At 40.0% G+C, this 18454-nt stretch overlaps 1 protein-coding gene across 1 annotated transcript in view; it reads left to right on the top strand.

Annotated features, from left to right (window-relative positions):
* Stk4 (serine/threonine kinase 4) overlaps positions 1-18454 on the top strand; it is a 77392-nt gene that overhangs the window by 23148 nt on the left and 35790 nt on the right. The window contains exons 7-9 of the mRNA XM_042694339.1: positions 1810-1947; positions 3246-3374; positions 4687-4873. Coding sequence (XP_042550273.1) covers positions 1810-1947; positions 3246-3374; positions 4687-4873 — 454 coding nt within the window. The remainder of the gene's footprint in view (positions 1-1809; positions 1948-3245; positions 3375-4686; positions 4874-18454) is intronic.

The following is an 18454-nucleotide window of genomic DNA, read 5'->3' on the forward strand; positions in this document are numbered from 1 at the left end:
TGCTAGCCTTGAGCTGAAGAGCTTAGGGAGAGTGTTTAGGCCCTGAGTTTAAGCCCCAAGACTGACACACACACACTTGCACAAGCACGCACACACGTGTGCACACGTGTGTGAATAGTTTATTTCCCTCAGTTCAACAGATCAATAAGTCCAAGGTCAAGGAACCAGCAGATAAGTGTCTGGTGAGGGACTGTTCCTCTATAAGTCAAAGTCAAACTGTGTAGGCCCTCACATAGCTGATGGGTAGAGGAGAGCAGTTCTTTTTTTTTTTGGGTCCAGTCGTGGGGCCTGAACTCTGGGCCTGGGCGCTGTCCCTTAGTTCTTCAGGTCAAGGCTAGTGCTCTACCACTTGAGCCACAGTGCCACTTCCGGCTTTTTTCTTTTTGCTTATGTGGTGCTGAGGAATCCAACCCAGGGCCTCAGGCATGCAAGGCAAGCGCTCTACCACTGAGCTACCTTCCCAGCCCCGAGAGCAGTTCTTTTACATGGACTTCTGAACTCCCATGTACAAAGGCTGGGCTCTTGTGTTTTAATTATCTGAAGTTCCCACCCTTAATTACTGTCATGTTTTGGGACATTCAGGTCATAACTGTGACCTGAACCTAGTGTCTAGATCACCAGAACCTAATGTCTAGTGTTTTTATTAGTGTTGTATAGGTATATGTGACCAGCTGACAATAGATCATATCTTAATAATCTCCTGGCAGGACATAGGCTAGAGAAGCTCTTAGTCTGACTTTTTTTATATGTGCCTATATTTTTTAAAAATAGTTTTGTCATCCACATTTTAATATAACATTAGCCAGTGATAAATACTGATTGTCTTCTTTATAGCATCTTCCCATCTGTTTCACTGTGTGTGGGCTCATAGGCAGCATCTCTTTTGAAACTGCTCTCACTGTTGACACCTTCAGGAGTTCCCAGACTACTTAGCAAAGAACCCTTTATTACAGCACTGCTGTAAGACCCTGACCTTGCCTTCCTCTCTATACCTCCCATAGAAATCTCTTCTCCCATAAAGTCTTGAATTTTTTTTTTTTTGGTCGGTCATGGGGCTTGAACTCTGGGCCTGGGCACTGTCCCTCAGTTCTTCAGCTCAAGGCTAATGCTCTACCACTTGAGCCACAGAGCCACTTTTGGTTTTGAGTGGTTTATTAGAGATAAGAGTCTTACAGGCTTTCCTGCCCCAACTGGCTTTGAACCACGATCCTCAGATCTCAGCCTCCTGAGTAGTTAGGATTACAGGCCTGAGCCACCGGCACCCTGCTCCTTGAATTGTTTACAAAACATTCATGTACCCCAAGACAATCTCCCCTCTTTTTTGCAGGAGCAGAGGTGAGAAAGAATTGCTGGTTATATTTTTAGATTCATACGTTAAAATTTGTTTAATGCAAAGTATTTTTGTGAGTGAGAGAAAGAGCTAGAGAGAGAGCAACAAAGACAGACAGAGTGAGAGAGACAGAGACAGAGAGTGAGAGAACGCACTAGCTGGTCCTGGGGGGCTTAAACTCAGGGCCTGGGTGCTGCCCAGGCTAGTACTCTGCCACTTCTGGCATTTTTGGTGGTTAATTGGAGACAAGAGAGGAGCCTCATGGACTTTTCTGTGTGGGCTGGCTTCGAACCATGATCCTCAGATCTCAGCCTCCTCAGTAGCTAGGATTACAAGCATGAGCCATAGGTGCCTAACTCTCAGACTTACCAGTGGAGAAGAGAAAAATCATTTAAAAAGCTTCAGATATAATTCTCATCCTGTTTGTATTGGGCATTACTTTTATTTTTACCAAATCTTGTTTTGTTTCTTTTGACCAGGCAATCTTCATGATTCCTACAAACCCTCCTCCCACATTCCGCAAGCCAGAACTATGGTCAGATAACTTCATGGATTTTGTGAAGCAGTGTCTTGTAAAAAGCCCTGAGCAGAGAGCCACAGCCACTCAGCTCCTACAGGTATGAGTCACCCTGTGAGGCTGCTTCTCTATTTCATTCACAGACTGACCAGAAGATGCTGTTAAGTCACCTGCTTGTAGTAAAGCTATTTGAGCAGGAAAGGCATAGAAAATAATCTTAACTCATTGAACAGAATTAATATAAGAAAATATAGGGCCACATGAGATTAGAGAATTAGAGATTAGAGAAAGGAAATGCACATTGATGAGTACTTAGTGTGTGCCAAATGCTCTACACATTTAATCATCATTTGACCCTATGAGAGGTGGCTGTCATGTCCATTTTATAGGTGAGAACTGGTTAGGTTATTCCTCTTAAGAGTTGTTCAGGGCTGGGAAGGTGGCTCAGTGATAGAGCGCTTGCCTTGCATGCATGAGGCCCTGGGTTCGATTCCTCAGCTAAGCAAAAAGAAAAAAGCCAGAAGTGGCGCTTTGGCTCAAGTGGCAGTTCTGAGAGAGAATTAACATCAGCTCAGGGTAGGAGGAGGCTACATTGGTTTGGAGACACTAGAAGTGTTTCTTTGGAGGAGGAGGGTGTGTCTGTGTCTAGGCCTGGAAGGGTAGATAGGATTTGGCAGATGGTCTGTGTAGCCCAGTGGCTAGAGGCTTGGATTCAAAGGTCATACTACCGTGGTTTGAATTCAGGATCCATGTTAGTTACTAAGTTCACAGTCTGTCAGCACCCAGTTAACGTAGAAACTGTTTTTGCATTAAAATACATGATTGGAAATTTATAATGCATCGTATTGAGTAAGTGAGATAGGTAAATATGCAGAGTTTTGTAAACAATGTTTTTATTTCATTAAAGAGCCCCTCTCCTAAGTTACCTCCCAAATCACTAGACTCTGCATTTCTCTTGAAAAAAACCGAGTATTATTTATTACAGTGTAAGAGGTAGTCTGAGATAGTTGAAAAATGTGCAGAATTTTCAGGACTGTTTGATATTTTGCAGGATTGCTAGTGTCTCCACCTCTCATCATCTGCCATATGTGTTCTTGAAACATTACGACAACAGGCTCCTAGAGCATTTAGAAAACTTCCTATAGGAAGTGATACCACTGCTTTGAGAATTTTAGATTAGATGGAGAGAAATGATATAGGCATGCCTTCGAGGACACAGATAAAAATGAGCGAAGCCTGAATGTACATCTGTCTAGAGTGATAGTGAGTGTGGTTTAGCTGTTGCCAAAAATATGAAGAGAAAGTTTATTAATTCAGAGTTTATTAAGTATCTAGTATGTCTCCTGCACTATGTTAAGTTATAAATTGTTTCCAGCATTTTTTTCTTTACTGTTTTAGCACCCATTTGTAAAGAGTGCCAAAGGAGTGTCGATATTACGAGACTTAATTAATGAAGCCATGGATGTGAAACTGAAACGCCAGGAAGCCCAGCAGCGGGAAGTGGACCAGGATGATGAAGAAAACTCAGTGAGTGGCAGGCAGGGTTGTGGGGCTCAGTCTATGAATGCTTGTTATCTCATGATTGTCAAGACTGTAAGATGAATAGATGATTGTGGATTAGCTTGCAACTGGAGATTCTTCTTGAAGGACTGTGCCCTAACCTACACCCAGGCTCATAGAAACTTGCTAAACTTGTTTCCCCAGTGCTTCCTAAAACACATTTTACTCTTGCCACCATATCTTTTATTGAAATAATAATAGTAATAATTATAATAATATTATTATTATCTTGCCAGTCCTGGGGCTTGAACTCAGGGCCTGGGCACTGTCCCTGAGCTTTTTGCTCAAGGCAATCATTCTACCACTTGTGCCACAGCACCACTTCCCGCTTTTTCTGCTTATATGGTCTTGAGGGATTGAACCCAGGGCTTCATGCATGTTAGGCAAGCACTCTACCATGGAGCCACATTCCTACCCCATAACTTTTCTTTGTTGGTCATAGGGCTTGAACTCTGGGCCTGGGTGTTGTCCTGAGCTCTTCAGCTCAAGGCAGTGCTCTTCTACTTAAGCCACAGTGCCACTTCCAGTTTTCTGGTGGTTAATTGGAGATAAGAGTCTCATGGCCTTTCCTGCCTGGGTAGGCTTTGAAGCATGATCCTCAGATCTCAGCCTCCTGAGTAGCTAGGATTACAGGCATGAGCTACTAGTGCCGGACAACTTTTTTTTTTAATTGAAGTTAACTTTTTTTTTGTCTGAGACTGGGACTTGAATTCAGTACCTGATGCTTCTGCTTATTGGCTAGTACTCTACCAACTGAGCTATGCCTCTAACCCTTGAATTCAACTTTATTTGAGACAGGTTTGAGATAGGTTTTCTAAGCCCTTTTGGGTGAATCTAGGATCTATACTCAGATGTATATACTTTATACTTACAGACTCTCACAATCTTGAGATTTCAAGGGTGCTTATGTGAGCTGCTTAGATCTATTTTTGCAAAAGTCTAATAAGTAAGGGGAGAAGGGACTGGGGTGTAGCTCAGTGGCAAAGCACTTGCCCAGCAAGTGCAGCGTCCTGGCTTCAGTTCCCATTACCAAAAAGGAAAGACAAAAAAAAAATAAAGAAATGAGAAGGGTGTTAAAAGAGGTTCCTTTAAGATTAAATATCTCTTCCCACTTGGGTGAGTTGTGATTTTCTTTGGATAAATAAGGATTTTCATTTCTATTAACCTGAAGACATAGCAAATCCAGAAACATTTGTCCTAAGATGAGAAATAGTAATTCACGAAACTTAAAGTGTTTTGATCACAGTAGCACCAGTTTGAGGTTTTGTCATTTTTGTAGGAGGAGGATGAAATGGATTCTGGCACGATGGTCCGAGCAGCAGGTGATGAGATGGGGACTGTCCGAGTAGCCAGCACCATGAGTGATGGAGCCAATACCATGATTGAGCACGATGACACATTGCCATCACAGCTGGGCACCATGGTGATCAACGCAGAGGATGAGGAAGAGGAAGGGACTATGAAAAGTAAGGCTCTGATGAAATAGACATACCCGTTCCAGAAAAGATGGTTTCTCATGGTCCATGAAGGCTGAGTCTTGAGTCTACCTTTACGTTCCTCAACCAAAGGAAGCTTTACATTGGAGGGCTGAGTGGGAGAAGGCTGGCAAGTGGAGTAAGAGGCAAGCAGGCTTTAACAAGAAAGGATTTTGCTTTTGAACCCAAACAACTATTTTCTCTGAACGTTGTCCTATATATTGTACATGTCTTCAGTTCATTTTCAAGATAGTTTGGTATCTAGCCAAGGCTTACCAGCACCCAAGTAGTCACAAGGATGGCTATACAAGTTTAAAATTCTTTTTTTTTTTTTTTAGTTGTGAAAATACTGTACAGAGGGGTTACAATTACATGGGCAAGATAATGAGTACATTTCTCATCAAGCATTGTAGCCTCCTCCTTTGTTTTCCCTTTCCATCCTCGCCCCCCCCATCCTCTCCCCGCCCCCCCCCCCAATCCCCCTCTCCCCCCACCACAAGTTTGAAATTCTATCAAGTCTCTTTAGTATCCATTTTGCGTCTTTCCTTTCTTGCTGAGATGGTGATCTCTGTCCACTAAAGTCACTGAACTCCTGGGCTCAAGTGACCCTCCTAATCCCAGCTGCTAGAGCTGGGATTGCAGGGCCCCATCACCATGCTCATTCTCCGCTTCTTTTCATTATCTGGCTGATCTTTTTTGCCTCATGCCTTGTGCCTAGCTTTCATCATAAGGTAACACTCTCCTCTCCTTTTCAGCTATTGACCTTCCCTTTATTTTGAGCATTACACACCAATTCTCAGAGGAAAGGAATTGGGGGATACAAAATGATAATAGTCTAGTTGTAAGGTACAATTTAGCTAAACATAGGTTTAAAGCATGAAGTCTTTCCTCTTTTTTGTTGTTAATCTTTTTTTTTAGCATTGCTAAGCATCTAACCCCAGGAGTTGTGTAGACTAGACAATTATTCTATCACTGAGCTACATCTCCCCCTCCTGCCTTTTTTGTTTGTTTGTTTGTTTTGTTTTATTTTGAAAAACAACAGTTCAGTATACCTTCCGCTTAACCAGGGATCAGCAAACTGTGGTCCTTGGCCAAATCTGGCCTGGTGCCTGCTATTGGTAATAGACTTTTATTGGAACATATGCATGGCCATTCATTTATGTGCTGTTGTCTATTGCTTTTTTGTGTGCTAAATAGGCAGAATTAAGTAGTTGTAAGAGGGACCATCTAGCCCACAAGGCCTAAAATAGTGGTTCTCTGGCTCCTGACAGACAGAAAGAGGTTGCTGTCTTAGTCATAGATCCTTTGTGATTTGTTTATTCAGTAAATTTTTCTTCAGTGCCTGCTGTTTCTGAAGGACTTTGCTAGACGCTGAGGACAATAGAGAATGAAGAAGCAGTCCTTTCCCTGAATGAACTGATTGTCTAGTCTAGGAAAAGACCACTAATTACAGTTCAGCATATGAAGTGAGTTCTAACAGGGGAGTAATCTGGGGGTGTTGTCAGAACAGAACTTAGACAGGCCTCACTGAAAAATGTCTAGAGGAAAAACGCAGCAAGATTGGCAGCATACAGAGTAGGCAGAGGTGCTCTAGCACAGAGAGCAGTGTAGAGAAGATGCTGGGAAAGAGCTGGAGGAGGCCAGGGAACTTCACTGTGGCAGGCATAGACAGAGGCAGGGATCTCAGGCTTTTCTCGTCTCCAGCTTCCCAGGCAAGGTCTGTATGTTTGTCAGCCTCTTATTTTCAAAGGGAAAAGGTTTTTTGTTTTTTTTTTCTTTTTGGGATCTAGGTTCATTATCTGGCTTCTGACTTAAATTTTATAGATGGTGAAGTAGTGGTAGCAATACTGGTAGATGCTTAAATTAGTAAGCCTTTTTTGGAATGTTTCAAGAGTTTGAAAAATTCAAACCTTTGAATCAGTAAGTTCTATCGCTAGGAATCTGGTCCAAGAAAATAATTGTATATATATTGAATACATACATACATCCATACACAGAGAAGTTATATTTAAGAATATTTCCAAGTACAGTACTTATAATTTAAAAAACTAGATTAATTATTTAGTAGCAGATGATTGGTCAGATTAATTTTGGTATATCTACAGAATGAAATACTATGCATAGGAAAACATTTAAAAAATCCTGTTTTTGAGGAAGTAGTTCAGTGAAAATTAATAGCATGATTACAGTTTTATAAATAAAAAAATATATATATATAATAAGTACTGAAAAGAGAAAAAAAGGAAAAAAAAAACCTGGAGGGAAAGAAAGCAAATATTAAAGTGTTTATCTCTGACTGCTGATGTTGTCTTGAATAGAATCTGAGAGAAGGTTGAAATCTCAACTGAAATCTAAAGGACAAGTGGAGATTACCAATTGTGCCTGTCTAGAAATTGCTCCCTTTTTTATTTCATTTATTTATTTATTTATTTATTTTATTGTGGAACACATGCAGAACAGAATAGCCTATTACCTGAATATTTATTTTGCTCTTTTAAAAGATTTGGTTTTACTGATTAGATTTAACATACTGATTTCTTTTAAGTGCACACCACATATTCTAAGAAGAATATGACTCATGACTTTACTAATAAAAGTTTAAGATTCCCCAATGCCTCTTTCTAGTTGTATTAATCATGAGTTTGGTGTATAATTTTTCCTGCTGTTTTGTGTCTGTATTTTTGCAACATTTCTATAGATTTACAAATAATACTGGATGCTGTTTTGTCTTCAGAAGATGTTGTTGTGTGGCGTATCTTTTAACAGCTTGCTGTAATGGAGCTTTTTTTGGATGACATTTCTGCACTTTCTCTGTAAGGGAACAGCTTCAGAGAGTGTGTTCCTTCTTCGTAGTCCCATGGCTAGTAGTGATGGAGTTAGATTATTCCTTCCTCATGCTCCAATGTCTAGTCAGTGGTAGAGACTGTACTATTGTTGTTCTGCCCAATGTCTGATTTGTTTTGGTTGCCTGTGCTTCCAGGCACTGAATTCATAATAGAAAACTTTGGGAAACTAATAGTAAAACTTGTGCTGTCTTCTGATTAGATTCTAGGGATGTCTTTTGTTTGTGCATGTGTTTTCAAGGTATTATTATTATTATACTCAATAGAATGGGAGTTAACACTATTAATAGTAATTCATGAGTAGACACAGTGTATACCAGTCACTGTGTTTAATCTTTTATAGACATTACACGTTATTTTAATCATCATAGCAATGCGGTGTGGTAAATATATATAATCAGTTGAAACTGAGTTACAGAGAGATTAGGTAGCTTGCTTCTGATTACATAATGTATAATAGAAAAGCCAAGATTTGAACCCAGATATGCCTGATTGCATAATTTGTACTCATTAAATTATGTTGCTTCAGCTGAGCTCATTTTGTTGATTGTCCACACTAAGGCTCATGATATGGTCTTAGCCTGTAGTGATCTGCCTCTCCTTGCTGGTTTCAGTAATTAGCTCCTCTACATGCTCTTAGGATTTCCAGAAGGAAATAATAGATGGTGTTCAAGGAGGACATGCCTCTGATAGATGATGATATTGTTATATTGTTATATATTGTTATGTGTATGTTTCACATACACATGCATACACACACACACACACACGTGCAGGCACACACACACACACACACACACAGAATTGCTTTATCAAGAACACTTCTTAAGAAAAATAAACAAATCTTGGTCCACGCTACTTACTTCTGTCCCTGATTTCTTGTGCTGGGAATTGAACTCAGGGCCTAATACATGTTAGCAAGCATTCAGATATGCTTTTTCTTTTTTTCCTTTTTGAATAAAATATCTAGGAAAACCAAGAACTGAGCAGCAAATTATCCTATTGGAAGTGATCCTGATAGGTTGTTAGTTGGGAATCACTGTTTTTTCTCTGGCCAGTAGAGGGAGCTCTGCAATAGGTTATGAGTTAAATTCTATCCCAATTCACAAAGGCCCTTTTTCTTGGTAAAGACCATTATTTATTTATCTTTAAATAAATTTTAAATAAGCATAACAGCACTAGATCACTGTCTTTATTTAGTTAGGATATTGGATGCCTCATACTTGTCAAAATTCAAGGAAGACTGATGTCAGCAAAACATCTCAACATAGTAACTTTTCCTTTCCCATATTTCTTAGTAGACCTTAACCAGAATTGGTGTTTTCTTTCTACAGCATGCTACTTTGAATATAGTTTTGGAGCTTTCATTAGCTTAAATAGCCCTAACCAAGAAATTTTTGTTTTGTGTTTTTGTTTTTGCCAGTCCTGGGGCTTGAACTCTGGGCTTAGACACTATCCCTGAGCCCCGTTATACTCAAGGCTATCACTCTACCACTTGAGCCACAGCACTACTTTCGTTTTTTCTGCTTATGTGGTACTGAGGAATCAAACCCAGAGCTTGATGCATACTAGGCAAACACTGTACCACTAAGCCACATTCCCAGCCCCCTAACCAAGAAATTTAGCAAAATAAAAAGTAAAAATAATAATTCTTGGGTAGAATTGATTTGGGGGAATGTTACTTTATGTGTAAAAATAAGGAAAACTTTATACCTTTTTTTTTTTTTTTTTGGCCTGCTGTATTTTCAGGGGAGTGCATGGCATTGTGCATGTTACCCTAACATTTAGCTATACCTTTAGATCTAATTTTACTTATTTGATTTGATTTTACCAGTACCAGGGTTTGAACTCAGGCCCTCACACTTGCTTTTCAGAGGAAGTGACAGGAGGAAGGATGAAAATAGTCAAGTACCCATTTACAAAGTCTTGCTATGCCATGGTTCTCTGTCTGTGAGGCTTAGTTACTATAATGCCATGATCCTTCCAGTCTTCCACATGTCTAAGCATGGCAGATCGGCTGTTTTTCCCTGATCCTTCCAGGCTTGTTAAGCTAATGGAGGCAAGAGGTAGATGACAAATACAAAGTTCTTTCCCCAGACTTGAGCCTTTCTAGTTAGAGTTTTGTGAACTGCAAGGAGTAAGTGATTTATCTTTAAAACTTGCATTTAGGGGCTGGGATTTAGCCCAAAGTGCTTGCTCAGCAAGTGTAATATTCTCAGTTTAATCCCCAGTACAAAAAAGAAAAGACCAAAAAAATAATTAAATAAAACCCCCAAAAACACTAGGGCTGGGATTGGCTTAGTGGTAGAGTGCTTGCCTAGCATGCATGAAACCCTGGGTTTGATTCCTCAGTACCACATAAGCAGAAAAAGCCAGAAGTGGTATTGTGGCTCAAGTGGTAGAGTGCTACCTTTGAGCAAAAGAAGCTTAGAGACAGTGCCAAGGCCCTGAGTTCAAGCCCCAGGACTGGCAAAAAAGGAAAAAAACAAAACAAAAACAAACCTAAAGTCTAGACGGATGGACTCATTAATCTCTTTAAAATAGAATTTTAAGGTGTAGTGACATACTTAAGTTAAAGCAACTCTGATAAATTACTGTAACAGTGTTATGTGTGAAAACATGTGATTAGAGTTTTAGAAAGTCCTCAGGTGCTTGAAGGAACCCACTGTTGTAAGTTTCCTCCTTTGAAACCAAAGGTCAGGCTCTTACTGAAAAGATTTTAATTCAACACTGTCCATCAGATACACATGTCAGAACTGCGTAAGAGAAATTCTTGACTCAGGGCCTATTTTCTTTCCACCTGCAGTTATCTGAAGGGGGCTGCTGTTATAAACATTGCCTCTTTTGTGTGTTATCTTTTTCATACTCTGGGATTAAAACATTTGCAGTTTTGGTAGTTAGGACATAAAATATTTTAACACTTTTTTTAACCACTGTAACCTAACTGTCCATTTTCTAATTGCTTCAGAATCTTAAAAACTATCATCAGAGTATTAAGTGTCTCTCTGTATAAATATTTGTCATTCCCAGTAAGCATCATAAGACAGGTGCGCATACATATACTACAGCTTAAGTTTAGGACATTTAGCTTTGTTGGAATTATATATATATATTTTTTTTTAATTTTTATTTATTTATTTTTTTAACTTAAGGCCTGAGACCTGTTCCTTTTTTTACTGAACGGTAGCTCTACCACAGGCTTTCTTCTGGCTGGCTTTTTTTCTTTCTTTCTTTCTTTCTCTCTTTCTTTCTCTCTTTCTTTCTCTCTTTTTCTCTTTCTCTCTTTCTATCCTTCTTTCTCTCTTTCTTTCTTTTTTTGAGTAGAATATTAAAGATAAGAATCTCAAGATTTTCCTGCCTGGCTACAATCCTCAGATCTCAGTCTCTTGAGTGGCATTTGCCACTCATTTGTCTGACTGGAATCATATTTCTGAGTAAGGGTGAAAAACTTTCTTTGGTAGGACTTTTAGAATCAGTCTTTGGGTTCCAGGCCTTTACACTGAGTCTCCTTGGAAAAATGATTCCCTTTTTGGGCCTTCAGTTTCCTAGTATGAAAAAAATGGCATAGAAAGGTTCCTGTTTTGTAGTTGCCATGATATACATACAATACTTTGTGTTTAAATACTAAAAAATGGTTGCTATTATATTAAGTATTTATGAGTATTGTAATATATGAGTGGCTTTTGTGTTGCACCTGAATAGTCCCACAGAGAGGCTACTTATCTCCATCCTCATTTCTTTTTTCTTGACAGTTACGCATTTTAGTTTCTACTCTTGGTTATTAACAGTGTTTTGTAAGTGCTACCTTAACTGTGCCTGAGCATTAGCATGAAAATGATTGAATTAAAGGAAGGTCACTTAATCCATTTCAGTAATGTTTTACAAATGTGCTGATGGGGAGAGAAGGAGGGAGGGAGGGAGGGGGGAGAGAGAGAGAGAGTGTTTTAAATTCCTTGGCAATAAGAAGATAGATGTTTTTGAGAATCTGTTAAGTAGCTCAGCATAGCAGATGACAGATTCTAAAGGAGGCCAGACTTCGGATCCCCGTGAGCCCTCTTTTGTGAAGTTTCAGCCTCTTATCTTAATACTGTGGAATTTATTACTGACTGGATTGTTTTCCATCCCTGAAAGATAATCTCTGCGGTTCACTGAGTATTTTATCAGAAGCTCCCGCTTAGGTGACATTTACAATAGAAAAGCAGACATCTTGATACTTAGACTTTTCTCACAGTTTCACAAATAGTCAAGGTTACCCTGCCAGAGTAGAGACTAAATCCTAATTGTTTGTGTGTTTTTTTTATTGTGTCCAGATGTTGGGCCCATGTTTATCTTTGGAAGCCATTAACATTCTTAATTTTTTTTTGGATGAGCCAAAAAAACCTAGACACCTTGGTGCCTGAAAATTTATTCAGAACACCCTGCTAGACCACGTCATAGTAGACATGAACATACCACATCTCAGTGTGACAGGGGTGAAGGCTCACAGTCTGTATTTTGGGGAATTTAAGGTACTGCAATATAGTTACATTGGTAGGAGGAAAACCAAGAATGTTTTCCCTGTGAAAACAATGAAACAACAGTATAAAAAACAAAGGAAAGTAAGTCCAAAAGATATATTTTGGCTCTTCTGCCTAAGTGGTAGGTAAATCAGTCTTGATGGATTATTGAAAACTGTTTGATGGCCTAAGCTGTTCTGAACCAGCTTGCTTTTGTTCAGAAAGAAATGGAAGTAAATTTATAGATGCAATGGATCTATAAAGAAGAAGTAGATGATTCTCTTTATGTATATCTGTTCTAAGAAGTATCACCTATGGATCAGTGTTTGTTAAAAAGTGTTTAATGCCAACTCAGAAGTATTTATTAAGTAATTACTGTGTTATTTCTGTCTAGTATCCAGAAGCCAAATGGGGTGTTCACTGCTGACAAAAAACTTACATATTATAAAAGGAAGATGACATTTATCATTCCATTATATAATATTTGTGGCATGCCTGACACTATAACTTTCTTTGTGATTTTTTTTTTTTTTTGCCAGTCCTGGGGCTTGAACTCAAGGCCTGGGTACTGTCCTTGAGCCTCTCTGTGTTGAAGACAAGCATTCTACCACTGAGCCACAGCAACACTTCAGACTTTTTCTGTTTATGTGGTACTGAGGAATCGAACCCAGAGCTTCATGCATACTAGTCAAGCACTCTACCACTAAGCCATATTCCCAGCCCTTCTATGTGATTTTTCAAATGTATAGAGCATGATCCAGATAATGATATTTGATAGTGTTATAACTTGGTTGAAGAGAAAGGACCTCTGTTGACACAGATAATAGAGTACTAGAAAATGCTGGGCATCATTGCAACAATGAGATGTACAAGTCGTTACGTCGAAAAATGAACTTTACAACTTTGGTGGTGGGGATGGGGGGGAGGCGAAGGGATGGGAAGGGGAAACAAAGCAGGAAGCTACAATGCTTGATAAAAATGTGCTCATTATCTTACCCATGTAACTGTAACCCCTCTGTACAGTATTTTCACAATAAAAATATATATTAAAAAAAGAAAAGAAAATGCTGGGTGAGGACTGGGAAGGTGGCTCAGTGGTAGAATGCTTGCCTTGCCATACTGAGGCCCTGGGTTCGATTCCTCAGCACCACATAAGCAGAAAAAGCCAGAAGTGGCGCTGTGGCTCAAATGGTAGAGCGCTAGCCTTGAGCTAAAGAGCTGAGGGATGGTGCTCAGGCCCAGAGTTCAGGCCCCAGGACTTGACAGAAATAAATGAAAGAAAGAAAGAAAGAAAGAAAGAAAATGCTGGGTAACTGGTACCGAAGCATCTAAAAAATGTTTATGAGAGGGAAGGTAAGGTCTTAGACAGGCATGAAGGCTGGAGGAGGGTATTCCAGGCAGGTGCTAAGTCAGAAAGGTAGAAATGTGTATTGAATATTCAGTTTGGTTGAAGCAGATATTAGTTTTGGTCAAATTTTAAAGAATCTTGAAAGCCAAAACAAGATGTTTGGACTTGATTGTATTGATAAGATGATATGTGAAGATACTTTCATTAAGAAAGTGGGGCCAGGTGCTGGTGACTCATGCCTGTAATCATAGCTACTCAGAAAGCTGAGATCTAAGGATTGCAGTTCAAAGCCAGGCCAGGCAGGAAAGTCTATGAGACTGTTATTTCCAGTTAACCATCAGAAAACCAGAAGTGATGCTGTGGCTCAACGTGGCAGAGTGCTAGCCTTGAGCAAAAGAACTCAGGGACAGCTTACAGGCCGAGTTCAAGCCCCATGAATAACGAAAGGGGGGGTGGGGAGAAGGAAGGAAGGGAGGGAGGGAGGGAAGTGGGGATTCTCAAAAGACCTTAGGAAATTATTGAAATAACTGTGGTATAAAACACTGTCACTTGTGAAGTTGTACATGTGCTGCCCCCATCACTGTAGGTAGTATGTATTAAATTATATAGAGCTCCAACATTAAGTCAACTAGTTTACCACTACCCAGAAGTCAAGTCAGTTCACATAGAGGCATTTACCTGTACTGCTTAACTAGAAGGAAGTTTTTTCTAGTATCGTATAACTTGTAACTAAGAAATTTCTTTTTTTTTTGGTCAGCCGTGAGGCTTGAACTCTGAGCTTGGGCACTGTCCCTGCGCTCTTCAGCTCAAGGCGAGTGCTCTACCGCTTCAGTCACAGTGCCACTTCTGGTTTTCTTTTTTTTTGGGGGGGGGGGGGGGGATCCGGTCGTGGTGCCTGAACTCTGGGCCTGGTCAGTGTCCCTCAGCTCTTCACCTCAAGGCTAGCGCTCTACCACTTGAGCCACAGGGCCAGTTCCAGTTTTCTGGTGGTTTATTGGAGATAAGAGTCTCACAGACTTTCCTGCCTGGGCTGGCTTTGAACCTCGATCCTCAGATCTCAGCCTCCTGAGTAGCTAGGGTTACAGGCATGAGCCACAAGCACCCGGCTAACAAATTCTTAATGGTTTCAAAGAACGTTATGAAAATACCCCCTCCCAGATGTTCTAGCTCTGAATCACACATGCAGCCTTTTAAAGTGTGTGTGTATGTGTGTGTGCGCGCGCGCCTGTATACATGCACGCACATGCCAATCCTGGGGCTTTAATTCAGGGACAGGGTATTGTCCCTGAACTTCTTTTGCTTAAGGCCAGTGCTCTACCATTTGAGCCCCAGCTCTTCTTCCAATTTTTTTTGGTAATTTATTGGAGATAGAGTCTCCTAAAGTCAGCCAAACTGACTTCACACTGTGATCCTCGGATCTCAGCCTCATGAATAGCTAGGGTTATAGGCATGAGCCTCTGGCATCAGGCTGTATATAAGTATGTATGTGTGTATATATGTAGTATTGAAGTGGGAACTTGGGACCTCACACTTGCTCACATTGCTAGCTCACCTGTTGTGCTACTCCTGAGCTATACGTGTAGCCTTGCTTCTTGCTGGTTATTTTGGAGATGAAATTTCATTGACTTTTCTACCTGGCTGGATTTGGTCTGTGAACCTCTACATTTCAGCTTCCTAAATAGCTAGGATTACAGATGTGAGCCACTGGCACCTGGCTTTGAAAGGAATATTATGGTTACCCAGCACAACTTGGATAACTTGTATAAGTAAATGAGTTGGTACATGTAAAACAATTAGGTGCCAAGGAACAAAACCAAAATTATATACATAACAACCCATTAAAACATTATAACATTAAAACCCAAACCAAACAAAAACCCCTAAAAACCCTAAGAAAAGTTTTCATATGGCATAGTAGTCTAAACCAGGAGGAAACACAGAGGGATTACTGGAGTTTTTCCTTGCAAATGTTTATGTATAAGAGAAGAAAATGTAGGCTTTTACCCAGTTAATTACCATTCAGGTAGAAAAGAACTATTGTAAGAATTAAGGAAAGAATAGGTTGCCCATTGTGGTTTTACTTAGTAGCAAGCCTGAAAAATGGAAGTTTGAAATGGAAGATCATCAAGTCAGACTCCTTTTTAGTTAGCATGGCCCTGGCATGAGCATGTTCTAGTTCAGATAAATCCAAATTTAGGAGCAAACAGTAGAGGAAAGAGATCTTGCTAATTTGTTTGAAAATTGAGTTAATGACATATAATTTACAAACTGTAGGCATCACTTAGGAGCATGTATTTATTTATTTATTTAGGTCAGTTATGGGGCTTGAACTCTGGGCCTGGGCACTGTCCCTCAGCTCTTCAGCTCAAGGTTAGTGCTCTACCACTTGAGCCACAGGGCCAGTTCCAGTTTTCTGGTGGTTTATTGGAGATAAGAGTCTCATAGACTTTCCTGCTTGGTTGGCTTTGAACCACAATCCTCAGATCTCAGCCTCCTGAGTGGCTAGGATTACAGGCGTGAGCCACCAGCCACCAGCTTAGTTAGTGTTTTTTTTTTTTTTTAACATATTCATGGTTGTGCAGCCCTCGTCCCCCCTCCTCTTATTCTGCTGTCCCCATCGAAGGGGTGGGGATTTGAAATCAGCCTTGGGCTTGCTAGGCAGGTACTCTTACCACTTTGTCACCTGAGCCACACCCAGTCCTTTTTTGCGTTAGTTATTTTTCTTAGTTATTTAGTCTTGGGGTTTTGCCCAGTGCTAGCCTTAGACTGCAATCCTTCTATCTATGACCTCTCACATAGGAAGACTATATGGGACGTAGGTGCATGCTACTTCACCTGGCTTATTTGGTTGAGATGAGGGTCTCACTAACTTTGTTTTCTTGGGCTGGCCTTGAAGTGTGATTCTCCTAATCTCTACATTCTGAGTAGCTAGAATCATAGACACGAGCCACCAGCACCCAGCTGGATTGTTGCTTTTTTATTTTATTGTGATTATTAAGGGGCTGTACAGAGGGATTGCCATTTCATCAAGTCAGGTAATGTGGACATTTCTTTTTTTGGACAATGTCACCGTTTCCTTCATTTTCCCTCAGTTTCTCCTTCCCATCCCTGCCCACAAATTACATAGGTTATTTCCCACATTTGGATTGTTGCTTTTATGTAGCACTTTTCAACAACAACAAAAAAAAAAATTAGCAGAAGGTATTGTTTTTCAATTAACTCCTTTGCCTGTAGGCCTAGTCAGATTGTCCTTTTAGCTTGATAAATGTGGCTCACAGAGAAAAATAGGCCAACGACAGTATAGGAGTTCATGTATTTCCTGCATCAGATGAAAGAATCAGCAAGATGTGGCTATTTTTAAGGCTTTCCTCAGTCCAGTCTCCCTGTGGCTTCAGGTTTCTTCTATTATTATTTCACTGAATGTCTTCCTTGCCTGAGATACATCGGAAAAAAGTACCCTAGTTCAAGTTGAAACAGAAAACTGGTCAGCCCACCAGCTGAAGCCCAGGGGACGGCATAGCCTTTAATCAGCTTGGAGTGATTGTCTTAAGCCTTTCAGCACAGTCAGGCTGCTGTCCAGCACTTGATCATCTAACTAAAGGATGCTGAAAGAAAAGTTCAAAGATAAAGTTCCTGGGAAATTCCATTCCCTCACTCTTTCTGCACTCAATGGCAGCAGTAATATATGTCAAGAATCTTCATTTGGGTTTCAGAGCATTTACAATAAAAGGTTTAGTTCACCAGGCTTAAAACCCGACAGCTGGCATTTCATTCCATCTTACCCTTGTTGGTTACTAGCTATGAAATCTAATGCAGAATTCTCACTTCTAAAGTGGGGAAAATAACATGTACTTCAAAAGATTCTGTGAGGATTAAGTGAGGTAGTGCTTTGGCTCTTTGTAGTGCAAAGCAGTACAGGTCCTCTTCCCCTCCTCCTCTTCCCCTCCTCTGTTCTTGTGGTGGGTCATAGGTTTGGCTGAGACTCATGAATGCACGTAGTAGAAAGCCTGAAACTCGATTTAGTTAGTGTTCATTGAATTTGAATTGAGTTCCTTGAGGATAGATCTTTTTTTATGGATAATATAGGGTATGTGTGAATGAGGGGCTGGGGTAAAGACAGATGGACTATATCCAGATTATATCTACTGTTTAATAAAGCACTTAAAAATTTGATGGCTTAAAATAGCAGCCATTTTACTTAATTCATGATTCTGTAGATTGGACGCTAAGTTGCACTCAGCTAGATATTCTTTTGTTCTGGTCTGGTTAGCTTTGCTGTATGGTCAGCTGGTAGAATAGCAGCTAGGACTGACTTGATGAAGGCCTCAGGCTGCAGCCAAGGACCAGGCTCCTGCACATGGTATTTTGTATTTTACATCTAGCAAACTCACTGCTTTATTTACATGATAATAGAATACACAAGAATTTAAAAACTCTTACCTGTGCCGTAATTAGGACCAAAGCTATAGATTTTTATTTGTGGTACTGGAGATCAAAACCAGGGCCTTGTGCATGCTAGGCAAGTGCTCTACCACTAGAGCAGTGCCCCAGTCCCAGGATAGGAAGTTCTACTTCTAATACTTAAAAGTCATGGTAATGTGTGTGTACACACACATACACACACAAAAAAAATTCTAGGGATTTTCTATTGTGCTTCTAAAATCAACTTTAGGTCTTTGGTATGTTGATATATGTAACCTTTTAAGCAATCATCTAAGAAGTGTGTGAATTTCACTCTTGGCTTATGTTTGAATAGGCAATGAGATTTTTAAAAACTTATCTAATTCCAAAACTTATTATAGTTTTTAGAACTTTGAATTTAGTCTAACAGACATCAGGTATTGACATCAAGATGAAAGCAGAAATATTTTATATGGGATTTCTG

This window comes from Dipodomys spectabilis, unplaced genomic scaffold, assembly GCF_019054845.1.
Source record: "Dipodomys spectabilis isolate Male_0828 unplaced genomic scaffold, ASM1905484v1 ptg000175l, whole genome shotgun sequence".
NCBI classification, from domain to species: domain Eukaryota; kingdom Metazoa; phylum Chordata; class Mammalia; order Rodentia; family Heteromyidae; genus Dipodomys; species Dipodomys spectabilis.